Source organism: Ahaetulla prasina, chromosome 12, assembly GCF_028640845.1.
Source record: "Ahaetulla prasina isolate Xishuangbanna chromosome 12, ASM2864084v1, whole genome shotgun sequence".
NCBI lineage: Eukaryota > Metazoa > Chordata > Lepidosauria > Squamata > Colubridae > Ahaetulla > Ahaetulla prasina.
This window is the reverse complement of record NC_080550.1, coordinates 29,524,379-29,540,176: the sequence shown is the minus strand read 5'-3', so window position 1 is coordinate 29,540,176 and position 15,798 is coordinate 29,524,379. Positions and strand designations below refer to the sequence as shown.

General features: G+C 47.4%; 1 protein-coding gene across 1 annotated transcript in view; it reads left to right on the top strand.

Moving 5' to 3' along the window:
- CCDC102A (coiled-coil domain containing 102A) overlaps positions 1-15,522 on the top strand; it is a 79,569-nt gene extending 64,047 nt beyond the window's left edge. The window contains exon 9 of the mRNA XM_058155234.1: positions 10,817-15,522. Coding sequence (XP_058011217.1) covers positions 10,817-10,943 — 127 coding nt within the window. The 3' untranslated portion in view covers positions 10,944-15,522. The remainder of the gene's footprint in view (positions 1-10,816) is intronic.
- Positions 15,523-15,798: the final 276 nt, after the last annotated feature.

The window sequence follows — 15,798 nt, the reverse complement described above, 5'->3', positions numbered from 1 at the left end:
ACATTTTATTTACATGTTATTTTTCGACGTAGTCACGCAAATAACCTGGGCGTCTCCTAGTTCTTTCAGACCTGCGCGGTTCAGTCCTGGGTGGTGTTTTGAGCTGTTCGGAGGGTCTGTTTTCTCCTCCCAGCTCTTTTTCTAGGCCATCGGGCCCTGGATTATTTGCAGATTCTTTTTCTTGGCCATCCGCCCTGGATTACTTTTTGTAATCTTCCTGCTGTTTTCCTCGGAACCTGATGGCGTCGCTGGACCTCCGGGACCTCAGCTAAGTCTTGCGCCTCCGGTCATGGTCAGCTGTGGGTTCAAATAAGGAGGTCATAATTTGTTTCCTGTGGCTTAATTTGTTCAGTTATTCGCTCCTTATCTGATCTATGTGGCGCCCATACTCGATTGTCTTGTAATTCACCAAGTATGACTTTGGGCGGTTGCTTTTATTATTTGCCCTGCGAGCCAACTTGGGCCGTCCCGTAGTTGCGGCCCACACTCGGTCGCCTATGTCCAATTCCCTTGTTTTGTCTATTTCCCCTTGTAACCCTCTGGTGTAATGGGGACTCAAACGGTCAAGTGGGCACCGAGTTTCCGTCCCATCAATAATTCGGCTGGGCTTCTGCCTGTAGCAGTGCTTGGGGTTCTGTGCTGAACGGCCAGAAAGAAGTCTATCTTTGTTTGCCAGTCACCTGGCTTGAGCCTGACACGCCTCCTTAGCGCCCGGACGGAACGCCTGCAAGGCCATTCGACGCAGGGTGGAAAGGCGCAGAGAGGGCATGTCGGATGCCCTCCTCTGCCAAGTATTCTTCAACTGGGCTGCCGTGAATTGCGGCCGTTGTCGGACACCAGAGTGTCAGGCAACCCGTGAGTTGCTAAGGTGGCGAGGGCTGCGATTACTGCCTCGGCCGTCGTGGATTTCATGAGTATGATCTCCAACCATTTAGAGAATGCGTCGACAACCACTAGGAAGGTTTGGCCATGGAAAGGGCCAGCAAAATCAATGTGGATTCTTGACCAGGGCCCTTGGGGTTTTTCCCATTCCCTGACTGGGGCCGTTGGGGGTAGGGGTCTGGACTCTTGGCAAGCCTGGCATTTCCCCACCCTCTCAGCAATCTCTGAGTCCATGAGTGGCCACCACACATAGCTTCTCGCTAGCCCCTTCATCCTGACGATCCCTGGGTGACCCTCGTGGAGGAGGTCCAGTACCTTTCCCCTTAATTTATCGGGGATTACCACACGATCACCCCATAACAGGCACCCCCCTTGAGCCGAGAGCTCATCCCGTTTTTTAACAAACTCCTTAAAGCGTTCGCCCGTGCAGGGCCACCCTCTTGTACCCAACCGAGTACAGTCCTTAACATAATGTCCCGGTATGATGCCGAGCCACTTCCTTAGATGTGACTGGGCCAGAGTCCAAAGAGTCAATAAGCAGGATGGGCGTCCCGGGTGGGGTCTTGATGGCCCCTGGTAGTGGGCATCTGCTTAACGCGTCTGCATGCCCCACTTCTTTTCCTGGTCGATGCTGCAGCTTATGCGAATACGGCTAAGAAAATAGTCCATCGGGTCAAGCGTGGCGAAAGTGCCACAGGCGTTGGTCGCCAGCCAGTATCCCTAGTAGCGGTCTGTGGTCAGTCACGATTTCAAAATCCGCCCAAAAACATATTCGTGGAATTTTTCACCCTGACACAATGGCTAGTGCTTCTTTATCTAATTGGCTGTAGTTCCTCTCTGGGAGGACATCGTTCTAGAGTAAAAGCTATAGGGCTTCTGTGCCATTTGGAAGTCTATGGCTAGTACAGCCCCACCCGTAAGGGAGGCATCGCAAACCAGCACTAGGGGCAATGAGTTATGATATTGGATGAGCAGGCTGTCACTCGAGCAGGTTTTTACTGCTTCAAAGCCCTATTTTCCGACTTTCCCCAAGACCAAACAGTATTTTTCCTAAAAGCCTATGCAGCGGTTCAGCAACAGTCGCTTTGTTTTTAAAAAGACCGCGTAAAATTCACTAGCCCCAGGAATGCCTGTAGCTCTGCTTTGTTTTTGGGCGCTGGAGCCTTTCTAATTGCCTTGACCTTGCTCTCAGTGGGGTGAATTCCTTTCTTGTCTATCCGGTAGCCCAAGAATTCGACGGATTCGACCCCTATCTGGCATTTGTTTACCTTGACTTTTAATCCGGCTGTCCGGAAAATGCCCAGAACCGTTCTCAAACGCTCCCCAATTCCTCTCGTTTTCCACTGAAACCAGGACATCATCGAAGTAGGGAACTACCCCTGGGAGCCCTTGCAGAAGTCGTTCCATTAGGTTTTGGAACAGCCCTGGTGCCACACTCACCCCAAATTGCAATCGGGTGCACTTGAAGGCCCCCCTGTGCGTTACAATCGTTTGGGCTTCGGCTGTGCGGGCGTCTGGGCAGTTGTTGGTAGGCTTGGGCCAAGTCTAACTTTGCAAAGACTTGCCTCGCCCCAAAGAGTGCAGCAAGTGTTGCACCACGGAACCGGTAAGCGCTTTTCTGTAAGGCTTTGTTAAGCGTCGCCTTGTAGTCAGCGCAAATTCTAATTGACCCGTCTGGTTTTATTGGGGTGACGATTGGCGTCTCCCACTTTGCGTGATCGACTGGCACCAAAATCCCCTGATTTATGAGCTTATCTAGCTCCTTGTCAATTTTTGGTTTTAGGGCAAAAGGGACTCTCCTCGCCTTAAGCCTAATGGGAGCTACCTGGGGGTCTAAGTTGAAGGAAATAGGGGTCCCCTTGTACTTGCCCAGGCAGTCCTTGAAGACATCTTCGAACTCGTTAAAGAGAATGTCTTTCAGGTTACAGTCACTTCTGTAGATGCCAGTCACTCCCATGCCCAGGGCACGAAACCAGTCTAGTCCCAACAGACTGGGCAGGGTCCCTTCGACGATCGTGATGGGCAGGGTCTTCTTGTGTGGTCCGTACTCGACTCGGACGGAGGTGGTCCCTCGAACAGGGATGCGATTCCCTTGGTAGTCGTGGACTCGTAGCCGTTGTGCTTGCAGGTGGCGCTTCGCGACGGCAGTGACTTCGCCAAAGTGTCCCAGGACATGATGGTGATCGCTGATCCGTGTCTACTTCGAGCGGCACCGTACTCCTCTATTTTTGGTTTGGTGAAGATCTTCTTCTCCACTGGTGTGTGACCTATGACCACAGTCGTTTGGTTTGAATCCGCGCCTTTTTGTTTGAGCCAATCGCGGGTCGCCTTGCCGATTCCAGCGCTCTGATTGGCGATTTGAATTTTCGGCGGGAAGGTTGGGCGCTCGACAAACTTGAGCTAGGTGCCCTTTCTTCCCGCACCGACATGTCGCGTCCTTAAACTTGCAGCGTTGGCGCTGGTGTTGACCACCGCAGCTTCCGCATTCGTCTCGGTCCCCTTTGTCGCGTTTCTCGGTTCGGCAGACCCTTCCTCATCTTCACCGTCGGATTCGGTCTGAACCTCCTCCTGGTGCACTGGGGTTGGCTTCGCCTTTGGTGGGACCGGCTTTTGCAGTGTCTCCGCGCTTGGGTGGACATTTCATGTGCTCTGGCCGTCCAGGCGTTGGCCAGCGTTAGGTTGCTCTTTGCTAGCAGCCGCCGCAAACGGATGTCTCTGACCCCTCGGATGAGTTGCTCGAGAGCACCTCGTCTAGGTCTCGGTATCCGCAGTCCTTGGACGCTTTCCTTAGGCGGCCATGTAGTCACCGATGGATTCGCCCTCCATCTGCCTTCGCTCTCCAATTCAAACCGCCGCGTATTTGGACGGGCGTTGGTGCAGTGGTTTTTTAGTAAAGTCTGTAGAGTTGGCCACGACACCGATTGTAACGGCGTTGGCTCTGCCAGGGCTTCCGCGATATCAATGACCTCCGGACCACAGTGGCTTAAGAAATAAGCCCTTTTGCGGTTATCTGGAACTCCTTGCAGTTCATTGGCTTCTAGAAAGCTTTCGAAACAGGTCATATACGTTCCCCATTTCTCTTTAGCCAGGTCAAACGGTGCGGGCGGAGTGTAACTGGCCATCTCCGCTTTTCTGCCCTGTGTTTGCTGGGTTCGGGTCTATCGTGCTTCAGCTCGGTTCTGGTTCTCCTCAGCCTCGAAATCCCACCTTCGTCGCCAGTGTTAAGTTCTGGAAGTAACGAGGCTGGAGACCAGGGTAGTGACAACAGCTCTTTAATATATGGTGAACCCAGCAACAGGCTGGGGGAAAAACCTCTCCTTTTATACAGTTCTACTGGCGGCTTCGTCCAATCAGCAACGTGCTGATTTCCCGCCCAAATATTTAAAGGTACATACCAGAATACATAACACTCACCCTCTTGTAGAGGCAACAATCAAATAGGAAGTGAGCCAGGTCTTCTACCTCTGCTGCTCCACAAATGCAGAGAAACATTGTCCAATCTAGAAACTCTTCACTTCCCTTTGCTCCTCGTAGGAGAAAAGTCAGGCTGAAAAAGACAATCTGTCTTCAGTTTTCCTTTACATAACAACATAACAGGGCTTGTATCCTGGTCTCCATTTCTATCACAGCTCCTGGTTCCTCCACCACCATCTCCTTCTCCTCCTCCTCTTGTTCTTCCACTTTTAAAATATTTATTGCTCTCTTCTCAGTTTCCAATTTTGTTCTCTTCTGAGGAACTCCAAACCAATTAAAAGAGAAGCCTTCTCCCCGAAAATTCCTGGTAATTTATGAGCTGAACACAACATGCAAATTGGCTGCAGCTATAATTAGAGAGGAGAGGAAGGGGGGGGGTTGCTCAGAAGAGTGATGGTTGGGCAAAAGAGGGCATCTTGGCAAGAAGCTGCCATGGGGTCTTGAGAGGAGACCCAGCCAGGTGGGGCCATGGTCTCCTGGATTGACTGGGTCAGGAGAAGGAGGCGGCATCTTCCAGGAGAGAAAAAGGGGTCAGGCAGAAGGTATCATGCTGGATCAGCAAGCCATTTTTTGTCTTTCCCAAATTTAATATTTTTATTAAGAATTAAGAATACTGCATTCAGTTTTGAATGATGAAAAAAAATGTTGAGACTCTAGAAGCAGTATAGAGAAGACAACAAAGATGATTACGGGACTGGAGGCTAAAACATACGATGAACGGTTGCAGGAACTGGGCATGGCCAGTCTAGTGAAGAGAAGGACCAGGGGAAACACGATAGCAGTCTTCCAATATTATAGGGGCTGCCACAGAGAGGAGGAGGTCAAGCTATTTTCCAAAGCACCTGAGGGCAGGACAAGAAGCAATGGGTAGAAACTAATCAAGGAAAGAAGCAACCTCGAACTAAGGAGAAATTTCTTGACAGTTAGAACAATTAACCAGTGGAACAACTTGCCTCCAGAAGTTTTTAAGAAGATGTTGGATAACCATTTGTCTAAAGTGTTGTACTGTTTCCTGCCTAAACAGGGGGTGGACTAAAAGACCTCCAAGGTCCCTTCCAACTCTGTTATTCTATTCTATACAAGGGGGAAGAGAAAAAGAAAGAAAAGGGGGCATTGACTTCCAACTCTTCCTAGCACAGTACAGGATAAACACACTCCAAGCTCCACTTTTGGCTTTTACACATTAATATATAACTAGCCATTTCTATAACACCAAATCTTTCTAAATCAACAAAACCAAGATCAAAATTTCATTTTTTTTCTTCACAAGCACAAATTCCAGAAGTGATATCCAAATCTTGAGGAGCACCATCAGAGAGTGGGACATTCTGGGTTTTCTCGTGTGCCGGGGGGACAGCAGATCAACCAGGGAAGAGCTAAATCTTTCTCCTCCTTTTGATCTACTCAGGCTGGCCTCCCAGATGTTTCGCTGCTTTTCTTCCTCCATGCCTGCATATTCAGTGACAGGAGATCCATAATACTTACCTAGCTATTTATCTGAGCAAGCAATTAAAGGCACTGGATTAGAAACCAGGAGATGGTGAGTTCTAATCCTGTCTGAGGCACCTCACCAGCTGAGGGACCTTGGGCTAGTCCCCATCTCTTAGTCCTGGGAAGAAGACGGTCAGGGCATGCCACTTCCAAAAACCGGGCCAAGAACAGGGATTTCAACTCCCATGATATCCTTTCCAGCTCTATCCTGAATTAAGGAGAAATTTCCTTGACAGTGAGAACAGTTAACGAGTGGAACAGCTGGCCTTCAGACATTGTGGGTGCTTCATCTTTGGAGGCTTTTAAGAGTTTAGACAGTCACTTATCTGAAATGGTGTGGGGTGTCTTGTCTGAGCAGGGGGGTGGACTAGAAGACCTCCAAGGTCCCTTCCAGCTCTATTCTGAATTTGAATGTGGCTGGGGAATTGTGGGAGTTAAAGTCCACATGTCTTAAAGTTCTTGGGAACCGCTGCTCTAGATTATGCTGCAACTATGCTAGAAGCAACCTGGAATTAAGGAGAAACTTCCGAACAGTGAGGACAATCAAACAACAGAACAGAAATTGCCTCCATAAATTGTGGGCGCTCCATCACTGGAGGATTTTAAGAAGAGACTGGACAGGCATTTGTCTGAAATGATGTAGGGTCTCCTACTTGTGCAAGAGGTTGGACTAGAAGACCTCCAAGGCCCCTTCCAACTCTATTATATGGCATGGCATGGCATGGCCCAGAACGGAAGGGAATGGAACAGAACAGAACAGAGCTGGAAGGGGCCTCGGAGGTCTTCTAGTCCAGCCCCCTGCTGAAGCAGGAGAACCTAGACCATCTCAGACATGGTGGCTTTTGTTAACCACTACTCCCACCGCACTTCCGCAGCCACCTTGCATGCAGGAATCTCTTGTGCACGCTACCCTTTTGTTGGCAGTTCACATTGTGCAGCCCCTTTCGTGACTGGAGGGGCAGGAGAATGTTGTGTTTGAAGGTCTCACAACCCAGGAGAGGAGAGAAAAGGTCTGGCGGGGAAGAGCCAGGTTGGAGAGGATCCACTCTGAGCAAAGTGCCTTTAAGAGATACTTTAATTTTATGGCCTTTTAGAAAGGGTTTTGTTTTTTTTTAATTTGGATGTGTGCTTCTCTAGCAATAAAACATTGAAATGTCTGTCAGACAGATCGATTCTGCTCCATCGAAAAGACAAGGCAGCTGCTTCTCTCTCTCTCTCTCTTCCCCCCCCCTTTGTTGCAAAGAAAAGAGGAGAGAGGAGAGGGAGGATATGATTTTTATCTTCTTGTTTTATTGGGGAGGCCGCCATTAAATCAAAGGAGAATAATGGAGCCTTCCTCAGCACCCCCTCCGAGAGATCCCCACCCACCCACCCCCACCTTAAATAATGCATGCTTTTTCCAGTAAAAAGCAGCTGAAGTCAGGTAGCTGTGCCGAGAGAATGCAAGGCGAGGGTTCTCTCTCTATTCAGGCTTTGTGGCTTTGGATTGGAAACCCCGCACATAAATTTTCTCAGGGTGAAACTTAATGCTGGGAAGATCAGGGAGCTCACAATGCTGAGAATGCCCAATTGCGGAGGCCAGCAGCATAAAGGCCTGGAGACTAAAACATAGGAAGAACGGCTGCAGGAATTGGCTATGGCTAATCTAGAGAAAAGAAGGACTGGGGTGGGGGGACATGATAGCAGGATTCCAGTATTTGAGAGGCTGCCACAAAGAGGAAGGGGTTCCAGAGGTCAGGACAAGAAACAATGGATGGAAACTAATCCAGGAGAGAAGAAACCTAGAATTAAGGAGAAACTTTCTAACAGTGAGGACAATTAACCAGTGGAACAACTTGCCTTCAGAAATCGTGGGCGCTCCATCACTGGAGGATTTTAAGAAGAGAATAGACAGTCACTTAAGGGACCTGGTGGCTCAGTGGCTAAGACGCTGAGCTTGTTGATCGAAAGGTCAGCAGTTCAGTGGTTAGAATCCCTAGTGCCACGTAACGGGGTGAGCTCCTGTTACTTGTCCCAGCTTCTGCCAACCTAGTAGTTTGAAAGCACGTAAAAAATGCAACTAGAAAAATAGGGACCACCTTTGGTGGGAACATAACAGCGTTCCGTGTGCCTTTGACATTGACTCATGCCGGCCACATAACCATGGAGACGTCTTCGGACAGCGCTGGCTCTTCGGCTTTGAAACGGAGATGAGTACCACCCCCTAGAATCGGGAACAACCAGCACATATGTGCGAAGGGAACCTTTACTTTTACTTTTTAGACAGTCACTTGTCTGATATGGTATAGGGCCGTGATGGCGAACCTATGGCACGCGTGCCACAGGTGGCACACATAGCCATACTCAGCTCCAGTGCGCCAGCTGATTTTCGGGCCTTCTGGGCTCACCAGAAGTAGGGAAACAGGCTGTTTCCTGCCTCTGGAGGACTTCAGGGGGTGGTGGGGAAGACCGTTTTTCCCTGTCCTCAAACTCCAGAGCCTTTCTAGGAGTCTGGGGAGGGCGAAAACGCCCTTCCTCGCCCCTCCGGAGGCCGGAAATGGTCCATTTGCCATTTCCAGTGGGACTGGAAGTTGGCAGATGGGCCATTTTCGTCTTCCGGAGGGTTTCTGGGGGGGTGGGGAAAGCTGTTTTTGCCCTCCCCAAACTCCTAGAAAGGCTCTGAAGGCTGGGGAGAAGGAAAATCAGGCCTTCCCCACCACCCCCAAGGTCCTCCAGATGCAGGAAACAGCCTGTTTCCATACTTCTGGTGGCCCAGAAGGTTAGCCATCACTGGTCTGCTGCTTGAGCAGAGGGTAATAATAGGAATGGAATGGAATGGAACAGGCCTCTGTTGCTCAGGCTGCTAATGCAGTCTGTTATTAACAGCAGCTGCCTGCAATTACTGCAGGTTCTAGTCCCACCAGGCCCAAGGTTGACTCAGCCTTCCATCGTTTAAAAGGTAGGTAAAATGAGGACCCAGATTGTTAGGGGCAATAAGTTGACTTTGCATATAAATATACAAATAGAATGAAGACTATTGCTAACATAGTGTAAGCCGCCCTGAGTCTTCGGAGAAGGGCGGGATATAAATGCAAATTTTTTTTAAAAAGCTGGAAGGGACCTTGGAGGTCTTCTAGTCCAGCCCCCTGCTCAATCAGGAGAACCTGGAAGACCTCCAAGGTCCCTTTCCAGCTCTATTCTCAATTTGAGTTTGAAGGCTGCTTGCAAGCTTTAAAGCTCAGATTCTCAATTTCAGAAGGTGAGGACATTGAATAGTTCTGGATATGTCTTTATTACTGCTGTGTCCCTAGCCTGAGACCCGTGATTCAAAGAGGAATAACCGCTTGTTCCTGCACATTGAGTCTAGGTCTTAAATGTTTCAGCATCTTCTGTCTTTGGACGGACTTTGTAGAGCAGCCCTCGGGGGCTGAAGCAGCTTGACCTACTTTTGGGGGTGGGGTCTTTGCATCTTCCTCCTTTTTCATTTTTTTGTAACAACTTGCTTGCTAAAAAGGCCTGGAGAATTCAGAAGCTCACCCTTATCCTCATCCATTTCTACATCTTTTTTGTTGCTTCCTAATTGTATTGCCTCCGAGCCACATGCACGTACATTAAATAGCTGCAAGTATCTGCGATCAGGGGAGAGCATTAGACTTTTATTTATAAATAACGAACGTCCAGGGAGATGTAAATCCTTCCATCAACCAAACCCTCCTCCGATCCCATTCCTTGAAGGCACCACAAATGACATTCCATTGTTGCCTAATGGATTCAGGGAAAAGTTTTGATTTAATCAAAAATTGTGTTGTGCTAACTGAAAACATTGGAGTTTGGCGGCCGGGGGAGATTGTCCAGATGCAATTTTATCAGCCAGTTACACCCTCTTAATTGGATGACATTTAAATATAAAGGAATAGTTTTGGAAGCAAGTGGGCCCAGATCTATTTCTATCTTTTTTAATCTTTTCAGGGGAAAGACTGGTTTCTTTCCGAGCATTTAAAGCAAATGTTTCTCAACCTTGGCAACTTGAAGATTTGTGGATTTCAATTCCCAGAATTCCCTATGCAGCTCAGTTAAGACTGTATTTACCTTCTTTTGGTTTCTTCGTTTTTACTGTTGTGGCCCCCACAGTGACATAGGCAGCAGATAAAATTAAAGGATTTTTTGAAATGACCACCAGATCCTTAGTATTATATTCTCTCGCTCTGATGCTAAGGAGTTAGATGTTCTTCTCCCTTCCCCACCTGAAAAGAACTCTTCCAACTGCCAGTTGCCTTATATTAACATCTTCTGATGCTACGGAGCTACACATTCTACATTAAGTTTCAGGCTTTAAGTGTCAATTTATCACACCCAGTCACATAGTTTCGAAGTGAAGCATGGGCGTCCAGCTAGTAAGCAGATATGGCAGAGGCGCCGCGGACCGGTCCTTCTCTGTTTCCAGGGCGGCCCCGTGGACCAGTTCTAAGCCCCCCATGGGCCGGATCCGGCCCCCAGGCCTTGAGTTTGACACCCCTGCCCTAGAATATCATAGCTGGGGAGCCATGGCCCCTTAATTTGTGGACTTCAACTCCCAGAATTCCTGAGCCAGCAGTTGAAATCCATGTCCAAGTCATGAAAGGGCCATCATTCCCAACCCTTGCCTAATCAGGGGTGTCAATCTCGTGTCGTCACAGCAGCGTCATGTGACATTGGGACTTTTTTTCCCCTTCTCTAAACCGGGCGGGGGTGGAGCCAGCATGTAATGCATCTGGCCTGCCGGCCGTGAGTTTGCCAGCTTTGCTGACTGAAGAATTCTGGGAGTTGAAGTCTACAAGTCTCAAAGTAGCCGTGGCAACAACCCCTCCTGCCCTAGATGAAGCTTTGGATGATCCAAGATGGCTGTTCTTAAATATTTACTCCAATGCTTGCTTGCCCATCTGCTTAAATGTAATTGTCAAAATACATGCTAAAATATCTAAGGAGGCTTCTTCTCTATTTTGTGGGACAGACTTCGCCGGCAGCAGAACCTCCCTCTTTTTGGGAAAATGCGTGGGTCACGCTTTGGTCCAGAAGAGCCCGCAGATTGTACCAGCGACTTGGATGAAGACGAAGATTTGAAAATCCAAGTTCCGTAGCAGCTGGTTGTCCAAGTCTGGAAGGTTGCATCTAAAAGGTCAGGAAGTTGCTGAGCTGAGGCTCTTGGACAAGATAGTTGCTTGTCCCACCTTAGAGCCTCTTTTTTCACCTGACTTGAAAGATGATCAAAGAGCTCTAGACAGATAACGTCATCAGAAGATTTGTGGAGAAGTTCTGAGAAACTTTCTTGAAAGTCATACCCCCGTTTCTCCTTTTTCTTCTCCTAGTTCAGCCTCAATCCATCAAACGCCACAGAGACTAACAAGAGCAAAATACTATAAGCTTCACATAACCCAAAGCAGTGAGAACCATCTCCTCCTGGCATGGAGAGAACGTGTTTAACCACACCTCTACAGCCTTAATTTCTCTCCCATTGAAACTTTCTGCAAATGCTACTTTCCTTGAACTTTCCAGTTCTTCAGATCCATGATTTGGGGATGAGCTCACCTGAAACAGCAGGCCAAGGAGGGAACCAAAATTTGGGTGAGAACAAGTCAGGTTCTCTGTTACCAGAGATCCCACTGAGTCCATCACCTCTTCCCCCAAACCAATCAGTCCAGGATCTTCTGACATACCCGTCCCTCCATATCTCATGAGGTCTGAAGAGAAGGCAACGGAGGCACCAGAAAATCTGAGAGGTGGATTTTTCTATCATGTTAGCCTACCTTTAATTCCTGCCTGTCTACAGGAGAAAAGTTAAGTGAATTCTTGATATGCTATGTCTCAAAGATGCTTCTTTTCAAAAGGCAAATTGACTTTTTTTGAGGAAGAAGAAGACATTTTGCTTCTCATCCAAGAAGCTTCATCAGTTGTGTGATGATGAAGTCATCAAACAGATAAAGCTTCTTGGATGAGACACAAAACTACTACTACTACTACTATTACTACTACTTCTTCTCCTCCTCCTCCTCCTCCTAAAAAAAAGCAGTTCACTTCTGAGACAACTATGACCTGGATGACTGAGAATCTCCATAGACATTGATATGCTATGATTAACCATCTGCTTTGTGCCAAAAGATCTAAAACATCAATTTGTGAGGGAAGGAGCAACGGCATATCAATTTCTTTCCCAGCTGATGCTTCTCCAGTCATTAGTTTTTTAAGAGCCTCCAGTATTAAACCATGATTATGTAGCTTTCTCTTAACAGGCTGCTGTCTAGGCGATCTTGTCTTCCTCCTTCTGTTCCTCCTCCCCATTTATTTTAAATCAACACGAGTCCTTAAAATGAGGAGAAAGCCACAAGAGCAGCTCTCTTGGGCTTTGGTCCATAGGATCCATTCCTGGATCTTCAGTAGATTTTTTGGTTTTTTTGATACCTTTTTTGATGCCACTCTCCGTCAGGAGTGTTGGGTCTCTTGGCCACAGCACTTCTATTATACATTCTCTCGCATTTAGCAGCTGCTCAACAGATGGATTACTAGACATCGTAGACCTTGGACCTACATTACTGCTACAAAGTGTGTGTCTTATTGTGGTGCTTGCCGAAGGAAGATGTTTATCATTTTTCTTCAGCCATCAGAGTGGCTGAATTCTCAAGAGTTCTCATCCCACTGGTGGGGGTTTAGCATTCTACTTGAACATATGCCTTATTCACAGTTTGCACTGTGCAATCATGGTTTCAAATTCCGATCATCTACAGTTGGTTGGATTCACGTAGGCTAAGCCAATATTAAACCTCACTATAGTTTGACATATTGGATGGAGCCAGCCCTTGTATGGGGGGAGGGGGTGTCTCTTGCTAATTGGAGGGTCTGCATATCAGGGGTGTCCAACCTTGACAACTTTAAGACCTGTGGACCTCAACTTCCAGAATTCTGGCTGGGCAATTCTGGGAGTTGAAGTTCAGAAGTCTTAAAGTTGCCAAGGTTGGACATCCCTGGTCTATAGTAAAGGCCAAGAGTCAGTCCTTTTCAATCCTAGGAAGAAGACAATGGTAAAGACACCTTTGAAAAGATTGTCTGCAAATTTCCATCCAAGCAATTGCCCACTGACAGGCTTGACCAAAAGGATTAAAATGATTCTCATTTCAACTCCTCATCCTGATTCAACAAGTTTCATCTTCTTCTTTATCAATGTGGGGTGTACTTTACATCTCATGTTTTAATGTCCAGCTCCTCCTGGAGTGGTTCCTCTAGAACAGGGGTCAGCAACCTTAAACACTCAAAGAGCCACAAAGGTCCTAACTGGAAGCCCCCAGTTCAATTCTGGAGCCAACCAGAAGTCCAGTTGCCCCACCATAGACTCTCCTCCTAGCGTGGTGTCCTTTTTCCTCTACCTGTCCTAACTGAAAGCTCTTATCAATTGTGGAGCTGACCGGTGACAGGGAGCTGCAGCAGAGGGATGAAAGAACCACATGCAGCTCTAGAGCCACCAGTTGCCGACCCCTGCTCTAGAAAAACCTCAAAGTTGGGGACTGCAGCTCCCAAAATTCCTCAGAACACTTTCAGAATTGGGAATTTGCTTTGGGAATTCTGGAGGACTAACTTCCAAATACACCTCGAAGATCCCTTTGGAGGGTTGGTGTTCTAGAGGCCAAGACATTGTTTTGCCCACAGGACTCAATCATGCCGATTAAACATGCCTAACAGCTTTGCAAGGTGCCTTCCTGACACAAAAAGCTTGATGCAAAATCTGGAGCTCCAACTGGCTGAGCAGGACAAACTCACAAATGGGGCAGATCCACTTGATAGTTTAACCTCAAAAGTGAGGAAGCTCTCATGGGGTATCATTTTGCAGGATCACAAAGTAAATAAACAATTTGATCACCAGCAAAATGCTACCTATGTACGTTTTTGATCCACATAAATTTCAAATGAAAGCTGAAGAACATTTCCAAGAAAGTGGAGCTCTTGTTAGAATGATTGCTTAATATCACTGTCCCTACCCAGTTCCACTCCTACCTATTTTTCCTTCTCCCATACTTCCTGGTTTTCCCAAAGAATTCCAGGTCCTTTGCATCTGCAAGTTCATTTCTTGAAAACTGGAGAACTAAATAACTAGTTGGGAAGTACATGACAACACTCATGATTTGCTCTGCTTCAATTGTACTATTTAGAACAGTGTTTTTCAACCTTGGCCAGTGGAAGATGTGTGGACTTCAACTTCCAGAATTCCCCAGCCAGCTCAGCTGGCTGAGGAATTCTGGGAGTTGAAGTCCACACATCTTCCACTGGCCAAGGTTGAGAAACACCGATTTAGAGAGCTGGGAATCCTTGTTGCAATACAATATAGGTTTGTTTGGTACTGAACACACAAAATCTTATTTGTTGCTGATCTGGTGCTCTTTCCAAAGCTGTGAAGAGATGTTGAGTGAAACTCCAGGACATGAAGGTCTCCCACAGGTACCATTGACTTCACAAGCAAAGAAATTGTTTGTTCAACTTTGTTTTTTTTTAATAAAACAAGAATTTATATTAAATGAGTTGGGTGGATTTGATCACAGAGAGAGAAGGGGCATACAGTGCATTTAATGACCGTTCAAAGTGCACCAAAAAATCTTTTTCACACTTATGACCTCTGTAGCATCTCCAGGTCATGTGATCAAAATTCAGATGCTTCACAACTGACTCAAATTTATGACAGTTGTGTTGTCCCAGGGTCCCGTGATCCTCTTTTGCAACCTTCTGACAAGCAAAGTCAATGGGAAAACCAAATTCACTTAACAACCATATTCCTAACTTAATAACCAATCAGACCACAGCCCTGTTATTCCTTCTCCTCCTCAACCCCACTGCCTTCTAGCACTGATGGTGTTTCCTAGTTTGGTAATGAAACGTCTGCAAGACAACAACCAAGGTCAGAGAGTACCAAGGACAGCACAGTCCTTTTCCTCCTTCTGCTCCTCCTGATGATGTTACCTAGTTTGGGTAATGAAACATCTGTGAGAAAACAACCAAGCTCAGAGACCACCAAGGATCCTTCACTTTGCTTTATCCTTGGCCGGTGGGCTGTCTTGCCCTAACTGTGTTTGACAGGAAGGTTTCTTTTTGTTACTGTCCAGCGGGATTTTCAGCGGGAAGGGAGAGGGCTCATTGGAGGAGACTTCCAATGATGGATTTTGGGGGGAGGGGGGGACCAAAAATTCCACTTGATGGTCTCTCGATCGATATTCTGACAACCTCAGATTCTTCCTTCCTTTCTCCCCGGTTTTATTTATGCGTAGGCACACACACACAGGCGTGTGCCTTTCAAAGGATCCTCTCCGGGAGTTTCCCCATGAATAAAAGATGGAGCCTTGCAATTACCAGCTCATGGAGGCTTCCTCGGCTTGACAGCTAATATGGCTTTTGGAGAGGAGCCCAAAACAACGGTTAAAAATTAAGCAATAAGGGCCTGTGATAATAGTTCTATAGCAAGCCTGGAGTTTGTGTTTCCACCGTGGCAGAGTGAGTGTGAGCTCACTTCCTCCCCGCACTGAGATGCAGGGGCATGCAAGGGCTCTTGGAAATGGTTTCCAGGGAAACCATGGGCAACCTTTTGGGATATGGACCGCCCTTGCAAAGAGGGAATGCGTTAAAAAGGTGGGAAGATGCTTGTAGACTGTATGTCTAAAGCAGTGGTAGAATGCAAGTTTTTTTACTACCAGTTCTGTGGGCGTGCAGGGGAAGGATCTTCCCACCCCACTCCTGGGGGAAGGATACTGCAAAATCTCCATTCCCACCCTACTCGGGGGCCAGCCAGAGGTGGTATTTGCCAGTTCTCCGAACTGCTCAAAATTTCTGCTACCGGTTCTCCAGAACCTGATTTCATCCCGATCTAAAGGCTTTTTCTTTAACTACAAGTGGTCCTTGCCTTACAACCACAATTGAGTCCCAGATTTCCTAAATCGCTAAGCAAGAAAGTTTTTAAGCGAG